Here is an 11,153-nt window from a genome sequence, read left to right as displayed (position 1 = left end):
GAAGTACTGTAGTACACAGTACTTCTGCCTAATGGTGCACATCTGGCGTCATCCACTCACATTAAATTATTTTGAGTGACTCATAATGGTCACATACCGTAGGACGAACACACAAAGCCACGTAGTTAACACGGCCACTGCATACAGTACATTATTACCGCATGGTTAGCTTATAAATGTTTCTCAGTTTATTACATGTGTCGCTCTTTTCTATACTTTCTAACAAGGCCATGAAAGTCCAAGGTCTCTAACTTTTAGGGTTCTTTATCCGGGCTTTAAACATTGACATTCACACTATGAGGATTCCATCTCGTTCACTCAAACAGTCATGTCACATAAATTCACCAAAACCCCCCTCCCAAACAAAACAGTCTAGGGTGTGTCTCTGAACGCTGCAGCAAATCCGTTATGCCTGTCTAACATAAAATGACCAATACATCCAAAAGCCTACTGTGTATAATCAAATACACCAAACACACAAAATGTTCTTCATGACTGTGTCATTATGCTTCCTTTGGGGGGTAAAAAAGAGAGAAAATCCTCTCCCTCGTCTGCCAGGGGCACAATAAGTTAACCAACAGCAGGAATAGGAGATTGTCTAAAACACATTTGTTATCTCTTGAGAACAGATACAGTAAGAGGCCCTCAAGATCTTTCCTGTGCATTTCAATTACATCAGCTATGGATTGGAGTTTAAGAGATCAAAAAGCTAAGCTAAGCGTGAAGTTAATGTTTTGCATATATGAGTTTTGATTGCCACAAGGGTTGTGATGACCGAAAGTAGCAACAGCAAGGATGGTTCTATACTGCTGGGGATTTATGGAGGTTCCATTGACCCTGGTGGCAGTTAACCTTCTCTCCTCTCCTAAATCATTGTCAGGCATGTTTATGGACCTCCCACGTCATGTAACGTTCTCTAGTAGTGTTTGGTGGGTGTGCTGGGGCGCTTCTGACAAATGATATTTGTGTCAATGTAGCGGAAACCTTGATTGATAACGCACCAACACACCATCCACGACAGAAAGGGGGTAATGTCAATGCAAATGTCTCTGTGGAAGCGGGACCACAAAAACTCGATCAAATATGGTCATGAATAGAGAAAGGTACTCTCACACATTGGATGTGACCTCAGGAGGTGGCAGCTCGTCAAAGGCTAGGCACATTAATGCAGGAGCTCAAGCCCCTTGATGAATCCAAGCCCCTCTTTCTGGATCCAAGCCCTTTGCTGTGAACCCAAGCCAATCGTCCAGCGACTCTGACTGGCTGAGGTGTGCGTGTCCCTTCCATGCACCAGTGCCCCTCCACCCCCCACCCCCCTCCTCACTCCATCTCCTCCCCTGTGGGTTTCGCTTGACTTCCAGCGTTTTCACAGCTGCTCTCTGCGGTGCACTCCATTACACCTTAAATCACTTACGAGATCTGAAGCACCAAAAAACTCCCTCTGCAGCTAATTCACCCTGACCATGTGGATCAGCTACTGAGGGCTCCGGTAAAGCAAACAGCTAAGGGCCATAATCTGACCCACAGGCTAATGATGTAGCTAGCGCTAAACTAAAGCCACATTTTCATTTATACCTCAACCAATACGAATGGACTTTCCTGAATATTTTAAGCTTCGGCACCTTGACGTTTTTGGAAGATATCAGTTATACACAGACACACAGTTCTACACAGATCTTCACCGTGCCACGGTATGAATTTAATATTTGTCAGAATACTACCCACGGCGTTTCTTAACCTTGGCAGCAGCATCGCAACATAGGATGTTTCTGTTCTCCTACCAATTGGTTATCCCAGAGCAGCTATAGAGATTAGACTCCATAAATAGGAGGGATAAGTGGTCCTTCTCCTGTGTTTGGTATAGCAAGCTGCATCCACAGAGCCAGAGAGAGACAGAGGCGTGACACGCAGCTGCACAGCGCTATTGATTCTCCGCTGGTCTCCAGGCTCCCTCTCCTCCCTCTCCTCCCATTCAGGGCTGCCTGCCAAGTGCCTGTGAACGGGGGGCCTTGCTCTGCCAGTGTCTGCACGTCTGCTTAAGCACGATCAATGGGCCATCAGCAGGGGGAGAGAACGCCACTGTCTTTTACTTCGACAGGGTGTGAGCCTGGGAAATTGAAAAATATATTTAGTGGAAAGGTATCTACATTCTGTAATCGTAAAACATTTGTGTGGCGATCATAAGGAAATCAAACAGATTCCCATTAAACCTTCAAGAGAAGCCCCTTCCCCCCAGTAACCCCTCCCGAAATATCTTTCGAGACCAGAGGTTGGTATATGAAGCCTGGACCAGAATTCTGATCACTTTGATCAATTCGTTCACATGCTGTGCTTTGAAACAGACCATCTAGATTCTAGCTCCATCTACCCTATTTATCCTCAAATAAACACGTAAAGGTTACCAGGGGATAACACAGCCACAGTACTTTTTTCCGTTCACCTTCGACTGACTAGGACTGACAGGAGCAACCCTCTATAATCCAGTGATAGTTGGCCATTAGAGATGGGATTTAAAAACACCTGCCTGTGTGAATACATGTTTTTTATTTATTTTTTTATTTACCGTACTGGGCTTCATATGAAAGGGAAGTGGGATATTTCCTTCACTGCGCAGGGTATTGCAGTTTTTGGATTAGCAGTCCAATAGTCAGAGAATGTTAAACCTGAAACTCAGGTTGCAAATCTGTCAACATAGCCATCGATGATCTACAACAGACAGACAAAAACGCCTCCATCACCAAGGTCATTTCAGTTGTGTCCTCTCATGGAGTGGCATCTTTTTCAAGCCTATATATTGACCAACACATTAGGAATTCCACCTGATGAATGAAAAACACCTCTATTGGCTTTCTAAAGAAGAATAGTGTATAATCTATACATTCCTTAACTAGACTAGAGTTTGAGAAGGAATGGATAACTGAGGCTACTATTGAAATGTAATTAAGTTGTGACCTTCAATCATTGGAAATAATGACATTCATTTTGCAATGCTCCAGGATATTTAACTAGTAATTAAAAGATTAATAGGAGTTGAGTAGGAGTGAAAGCTGTGTGTTATTAAGAAGAAACCAGAGACAGTAATGTTCCCCACCTCTCCACTAACAACTGGTGTGTGGTGAGCTTTCTGGTGCATAATGGCTGCTGTGGCATCAACCAAGTGGCTGCTACCCATTGATGAGGTGAGTTCTCCTCCTTACAATGTGAGTCCTATGGGTTGTCTAGAAAAGGGCTATACACATGCAATTAATTATTATGATAGAGCCACTGACATAAGAGCTGTAACTGCAGCTTGCCAGATCAAAATGGCTGTTGGTTATTATCAATATGTTTATAAGGCACCAGTGCTTGAAGGTGTAAATAGGTTTATTGTTAATTATTTAAAATGGATTCTGCACGCTATAGATTACTGGCTTATCATCACAACACATTATTTATGAGGAAAATTGTCTACAGTACAGTATAGACCTTTTTGATAGCTCACCAGCTGCCACTGACTGTTTGTAATGTGATCGATGAAAATAATAGCATAAATCTCATCTGTCTCTTACTACAGTATGTTTCTGTGTGTTTTCATAATTAGGCTTTCATTACAGTTGCCAAGAAGAGTTACTACACTATAGTGCATAGACAAGCCCCCAACGGAAATCTTTAACACATACTATTTCCAACATTACGTTGGTGACTTACGCGCCATGCAGGATGAGGAGGCATGGGGAACTGACATGACGAGTTTTTCTATTTTTCTTTTGACTCCAATAGCAGCACACTTCAGGGGAGCGGTGATCAAAGTAGCAAGGGTATTTTTACACACAAATTAGGGACGGTCTGATTATTTTCAGTGTATGACTTATGGCCGCGCTTCAGCCAGCCAGACACAGCGGTTCAGCGGTTGTTGCTCCAGAAAGCAACAAAGCAACCGTGCGCAACATAGTAGCGCCGTGCAACACTGGCTGAAACACGAGGAAGTTTTCAGCACCTTGGACAGCGCACCGCCTCAGCACGCCAACGCGGAATGCAGAGAGAGAAAGCCCTCAATGGACAATAACTCAGACGAGCTGCAGATGACTGGCTGAGTGCGCACATCAATATAAATTAATTAAAATAATCGCCATAACCATGATTAATTAATTTATGCTGCATCAGCACATCAAGCCGCCTTGTTCATGAGCATGAAATTAAAATTCAAACATTTCTCTATAATACACCCTGTTGTAAAGATAGGCCTGAGAGAGAGAGACCTGAGAGAGAGAGAGAGAGAGAGAGAGAGAGAGAGTACATGTTTATCCCTCGTTTATCCCTCATTAACTTTGTCAGTGGGGCAGTGGTATGGCAAACTAAAACATGGTGTGTGCTTTCTCAACCAGTAAATAGTAAAAGGCTACGGCTACAGTCAGAATAACGGTTTACATAGGCCTATTAGAATGCCTTCATAATTGAAATCCTTGAGAGTGAGTGTCTGTCGTAGGCTATATTATAGTCTAGCAAAAAACATAATTTGAAATCAAGCTAGATCCTACAGTGAGCAGTGCAATACAGGCACCTACCCCAGTGTTGTCATGGTGACTATGGTGTACCAAAAAGCAGCAGGAATACTGGTGAACTTGCTGGCTGTGGAGCCTTTCTCTGCGTAAAACATCACAGTGGCAAAGATGATGATGGCCATAGTTAGGGAGAACAGCAGAAAGCCCAGCTCCGAGGCACAGCTCTTCAGTGTGTAGCCCAGGATGCGCAGCCCGGCGGAGTGGCGGGAGAATTTGAAAATCCGGAAGACACGGAAGACCCTCAAGGTGACAAAAGCCCCGCTCACTTGGTCATTGTCAGTCATGACTAATCCAATGTAGTAAGGCATGATGGCGACCACATCAATGACGCTCATCACACTTTTCATAAACTTGTACCGACTCGGGGCTGCAATTAAACGCATCAAGTATTCAACGGTGAAGATCATCACGCAGGCCGTGTCCAAGCAGAAGAACGCCAGTGCGTAACGGTCTCCACAGGACAAGTCCTTGGACCGGTTTGGCATAGCCCCACATGGCACCGTCTCCACGACGTTGGCCATGACCGAGATGGCGATGAAAAACCCTGTGACGTAGTAGAAGACCAGGGCTGTGGTGCTCGTGTGAGGATTTTCAAAAGCCCGCCACAGATACTCTCGGAAAGTCATGTCTACGGGGGTCATTTCGTGACCTTTCTCATCGTCCTCGTCATCTTGAAGCCTCTCCTGATTCTCCCGCCGCCGGTCCTTATACTCCTCGTAACAGCAGTCCCCAATAATTTCAGGTATGATACCGAAAAACGACAGTTCCTCATCATACGCAGCAATGCATTCTTGGCGTGGATAGTGCAGTTTGCCCGTGCGGTAGAAATTGAGAATATGCCTAAAGATGTCAGGGTCACGGTCAAAAAAGTATTCATTAGTTTCCTCATGGAAAAAGAAGTCCCTCTCTGTACTTCCCAATAAAGTGTCTGGGTATTGCTCCAAAGTATTTCGCCACGTCTGAAACTTGGTCCCGCTCACGTTGAGAATGATAAGTCCATCTTGAATTTTCTTCTTGTCCCTTGGAGGTATTGGCATAGGGGCACTCGCCACAGGCATCCATCCTATAGCCGCCGCGCGGGCAAAGGGAAGCCATGCCGCCACACCTGCTGCCATGCTCACTTATGTATTACAACGACGACCCTTCCTGGGATATCACAGTGCTACGACTTGGAGATGAATTGGCATCTAAAGAGACAATAGACATTATGAGAAATGATACCTTATACAGTGGGGGAAATAAGTATTCAACATATATACACAAACATATTTCCATCGCAGCCATTCACATGACATTTAGACCAGATATTAGTATTAACTCAATAAAACTACACAGCTAAAGAAATTGTAACACTCCAATCCATAAGAAATTATGTGCAATAAGGGGAATGACACAGGAAAAGTTGCCAATGATTCAAGACACTTCCTGTCCGGAAAAAACTAATCTCTCACAGTGATCAAGTGGGATTTTGGCCCATTCTTCATCAAAGACAGTCTTTAAATCTTGAAGATTCCGGGAGGCCTGCTGGTGAAGTTCTTTCCATAAATTATCTATTGGATTTAAGTCTGGCAATTGACTAGGCCAGTCCAACACCTTCTTCCTCTTGAACCAGTTGACCTACATTTTCCCAGTAAGCTACAGGCTTCTCCAAATGTTCTGTAGCAAACCTCAAACAAGCTTCAACATGCCTTTTCTTCAGTAATGGAGTCAAGTGGTCCTTGGCTCTTGGGCTACTGCACTGCCCGGTCAGAAATCTTGTGAGGAGCTCCTGTGCATGGCTGGTTGATGGTCGAGTGATGCTCCTTCCACTTGTGGATGGTGCTTATAGGAACATTTAGGAGTTGAGAAATCCATTGGGAACCAGTGCCGTTACTATGCTACACAACAATCGTGTTGCGAAGGTCTTGGGAGAACTCTTTTGCCTCTACACATCATGAGATGTTTCTTGCAGGAAAACTTGGTCACAAATGGTCATTTGTTTACTTGCATTCAGAGGTGGGAAACCCTTTTTCAAAGAGTGGAAGTACCAACCAACATGCACTAACCCAGCTGATTCTAATTAGCACAGGTGGGAGAACTCATTAGTGCTGTTTTAGTGCCTTTTCTTCCTGTATTCAATACTTTTTTCCAGTGTCATTCCACGTTATTGCACATAGCTCTTAATGGATTGGAGTGTTACAGTTTATTTAGCTGTATAGTTTTATTGAGTTAATACCAATGTCTAGTCTGAATTCCATGTGAATAGCTGCAATGGAAATATGTTGAATCAATGTGTTGAATACTTGTTTCGCCCACTGTATATACAGCATTCAAATATATAGGCCTTTGTAACATATATGTACACAATATGTAAAAAATAAAATAAAATCGTAGGGCTTATTTATGGCATCATTGAGGTGCAACAAAGTCAAAGAACCATTTAACCAAGATAGAGCTTTTTGGAACCTGTTACACCAAAAAGGTGATATTTGTAACCTTCTCATCAGAGGGGTGCTATTTTGTATCTCTTTGATGTTGGGATATCACATGAACATGAGCACAGATGTAATGCAGTTAGAATCAAACTAGAAACAACACCACAGGTACATCAGCTAGTGAGATATTACAACACAATTAACCAGAAAACTTGCTACATTGCTCTCTCCTGTTGCTAGGGAATTGTGGGTAATTGTGAATTCCCATTATTTGTGTTGCGTTATCTCACTAACTTATGTACCTGTGATGTTGGTTTGTGTTTGATTCTAACTGTTTTACATCTGTGCTCATGCTTATGCATGCATTTTGTTGGGGTTGATGGTCCTTGGTGTGAAGTGTCTGCAAGTCTATCAGTGTGGCCCTCCCTCCGTGTGTAGTGAAAATGACCACACAAAGCCATTCCCCTTTGAGCTAACTTGACATTTGCAACTTTGAGATAGGGCCTATGTTGTGGTCTGCCAATCTGGAATTGCCTGAACTCTTCCTGAAGCCAAGCTACTTATATTATATACTTACACTATATTTATACTAGCTAAAAAAGATATACTGTATATCTACAAAGTAGAATCATTTAAGGTTTGTTAGATTATGAAATAGAACCATTTAAGGTTCTGTAGATGTAAAAAAAAAGTTATATTCCATGATTCATAAATTTAGAACCATTTAGAGAACCCCATATGGATCTTTCATGAACTGTTCTGTATAGCACTTTTAGGAGTGCCTTCAAAGCATGGAACCTTTTTGGGATTTCATATTATTAGTTCTAGAGTAAGCTCAGAAAATGTGCATGGAGGCTACTATGACATGATCAGTCAAAAAGGAAAGGAAACGTAAGAATAAAATCCGTTCACTCTGTGAAGTCTTATCTTACCGTAACTTATTCTTTATATGGCATCCAATGTGAGAAACATCACCTGTTTCCGCAAGAGACAAAATGCTTGAGAATTCAGCTTCCACCCGCCTCAGCCTCACTTTTACCCCGACGATCAGGGAAAATGCAACAAAAAAAATTAGACTCGAGATAATATTGCATCAACAAGTTACAAAACGACTCTTTAGTTTCGGCACTAAGTAGCCTTCAGTCCGTGGTCATTCTCTCTCCCTCCAGCGTCTTTTTCTTTTCATCCTCCGCGAGGGAGCGACGGGCAGTTGGTGGTCGCAGCTTTCAGTGCGTTTCTCTTCCAATGCAGCTGCTCTGCTCCTCAATAAAAGCGCAACTCTGCTCCTCACATCGACTGCAAGACCACCCCCCTCCCCTCCCCTCCCTCCCCTCCCCTTCCCTCCCCTTCCCTACCCCCCAGGAACCGGCGGTGGAGAGAGCAGACGGGGAAACGTACAGTTGGAAAGGAGTGGTCTCCCGCACACTCGGAGATTCCACTACTGTTGATGTGATGTCGTGAGCTTAGAATGATAAGGTTCTATCTCCGTTTAGGGCAGTTCAGAGATATTGAGCATCAACGTTTTTACATTCCATTATGTTTTGTGAGATGGAACTTTTGTATTTTATTAATTACTAACTAAAACATTTCAACATTTTAAAAATAAACCACACAGGCATTAATAAACACCTAATGGATCAAATTATGTAAAAAAACCTCAATTTTGACAAAAATTGAGATATAACCTTATAATTCTAACGTCACGATGTGACTGTCTCATAAAGAGAGAGAGAGATCGATCAACCCGTAACATCAAATAATGAAATAGGCAGCCAGCATCTCCAAAACGTTTGGCGGGAGTTGTACCCACTGACAATGTGCCACTTCGCTTTGGATCACCGAAATTCCCGCGTTGCTAATGGGTTACAGTAGGGTATCATATCACGTGCCGTTTTCGTTACATAATATGATAACTTTGAATCAGGATTAGCTTATGAAATAGTATGTTGCTCTGTGGGGGGTCTCTAGCCGAGTAACCTACTAATGTAGTTTATATTCCATAATAAAAATGGTATGGGACCAGTTCTGTACAGGGGGTTCTGTAAAGTTTCCACTAAGGTTTGGACCAGGTTTCTACTATTAGGCACCATTTCTGATAACATTAAGCCTAGGCCTATATATATGTCTCAGTCTGGGCACAAGCATAATTCAATGCAATCACACAGGCTATGATTTATTCAGTCCACAGCATCTAGGCTACTGTATAACTTTAGAAGACCTGTAGAAAAGCTTTAAAAAAAATAATAGATAGAATCGTCGCAATCAGTGGGCTGCAGTCAAAATAACCATATTGAATGTCTCTCATGTGTTCCATGATGCAAACACTCTCGCTTCTCCTGTGGGAGCGATACACTCTGACGTATTCAAGACAGCTGCGTCCAGCTTGTGAATCATGTGTTGCCGCCTATATTGTGAATTATCTGACAAAAAATGAATGCATATTCAGTGACGATGGCCCCTTGAGCTTTGCATCGTGACAGACTTTGGAAAAGGCTCTCGGTCAAGGCTCGGTCAGTGTTTTTCAGAACCATGGAGCGCTCTGCTTTTGTCAGACAGCACAACGTCAATTTTCTCCCGAGCGCCACATTGCTAATTGCAGTGAGGTCCAAGGTCGTTTGAACGCATACACTGCACACTGCACACTGCGCTTCTCGGATGAACGGTGTTGACACACAGAGGTATGAAATTCATTTAATTATCTTCCCCAAGTAATTATGGATTTTACTCTTTTGATCAATTAATTAGCAAGCGCCCTTATTAAATCACGATCACGATCATCAGTTGGAGAGATTTCGAAACAATTTCATTTTGCCTTTCATTGCAATATGATTTTTCTTCTTAAAGGTATAGTTCACCCAAATCACAAAACCACATATTGGTTCCTTACCCTGAAATGAGACAAGGACAGACTTCAATCAACACTTTGGTTCTGTTTATCACCACCGGGGTCCCCCAGGGCTCCGTCTTAGGGGCCCGTACTGTTCTCCCTCTACACCAAATCTCTTGGCTCAGTAATTTCCTGACATTTCTCCTATCACTGCTACACAGACAACACTCAACTCTTCCTGTCTTTCAGCTGGCAACACGTGTCTCTGTGTGTCTTGTAGACATTTCTGCTTGGATGTCAGCCCACCACCTCAAGCTCAACCTTAACAAAAGGAAGGAAGAAAGGACAACACAAAAGGCACCATCAAGAGGGCACAACAGCGGCTATACACCCTGAGATGCCTCAGGAAGGAACACAACAAGCAGGAGATACTGGTGGCCTTCTACCGCGGCGCAGTGGAGAGCATCCTCACCTACGGCATCTGCAACTGGTTCTCCAGCTGCACAACAGCGGAGAGAAATGCGCTACAGAGAGTAGTGAGAACAGCACAGAAGATCACCGGCGCCCCCCTCCCCTCTCTGGAAGAGCTGTACAACACACGCTGTCTCAGGAAGGCCTCAAAGATCTCCAGGGACCCGACCCACCCTGGGCACGTACACTTTACCAGGCTGCCCTCGAAAAGGAGGTTCAGGACCCTGGCCGCAAAGACAAACAGACTGAAGAACTGCTTCTACCACAGGGCCGTCCAGGCCCTGAACACAGCAAAGACCTAAGTTCTGGGCCCTGGACAGTCTGGACGGATTGTATGGCAGCTGCTGGACTGAAAAAATCAGGTGTAGTGCTGAGGCACAAACATGTACATTTCAAGCCTGCAAACTGTGACACTTTAAATAACGTGAAAAAATACTATTGTGCAATATGACAACCCTAGTTGACTATCTGTGCAGTATAGTACAGTGGATTGTGTACATAGCCTTTATTTATGTAAACCAGCTCCTTACCTTCTTGTCCTAAATTTCGTTGTTTGGTACCTGTACTGTAGCAATGACAATAAAGTCCATTCATTCAACAAGACTGAGCTACACTTCCTCCCTGGGAAAGCCTGCCCTTCTCCAAGACTTCTCCATCACAGGAGAGAACTCTACAGTGACCTCCTCCCAGACAGCCAATAACCTTGGGGTGATCCTTGGCAACCACTTATCTTGTGTGGTGAACATCACAGCGACAGCACGCTCCTGCTGATTCGTCCTCTACAACGTCATCTCCCACCTTGACTACTGCAACACACTCCTGGCTGGGCTCCCCGCTTCCGCCATCAGATCTCTGCATCTCATCCAGAAAGCTGCCGCCCGTCTGGTGTTCAACCTCCCC

General features: G+C 43.7%; 1 protein-coding gene across 1 annotated transcript in view; it reads right to left on the bottom strand.

Annotated features, from left to right (window-relative positions):
- The window catches only part of LOC308170556 (A-type voltage-gated potassium channel KCND2-like), a gene marked incomplete at both ends in the record, with an annotated part of 32,093 nt that extends 26,437 nt beyond the window's left edge, over positions 1 to 5,656 (bottom strand). Inside the window, one exon of the mRNA XM_080545356.1 lies at positions 4,545 to 5,656. Within this exon, the coding sequence (XP_080401482.1) occupies positions 4,545 to 5,656 (1,112 nt within the window). The remainder of the gene's footprint in view (positions 1 to 4,544) is intronic.
- Positions 5,657 to 11,153: the final 5,497 nt, after the last annotated feature.

The sequence above is a fragment of the Nansenia antarctica genome (genome assembly GCF_963989245.1).
Source record: "Nansenia antarctica genome assembly, chromosome: 14".
NCBI classification, from domain to species: domain Eukaryota; kingdom Metazoa; phylum Chordata; class Actinopteri; order Argentiniformes; family Microstomatidae; genus Nansenia; species Nansenia antarctica.
The sequence above is the reverse complement of the archived record's forward strand: the minus strand, read 5'-3'. Positions and strand labels throughout refer to the sequence as shown.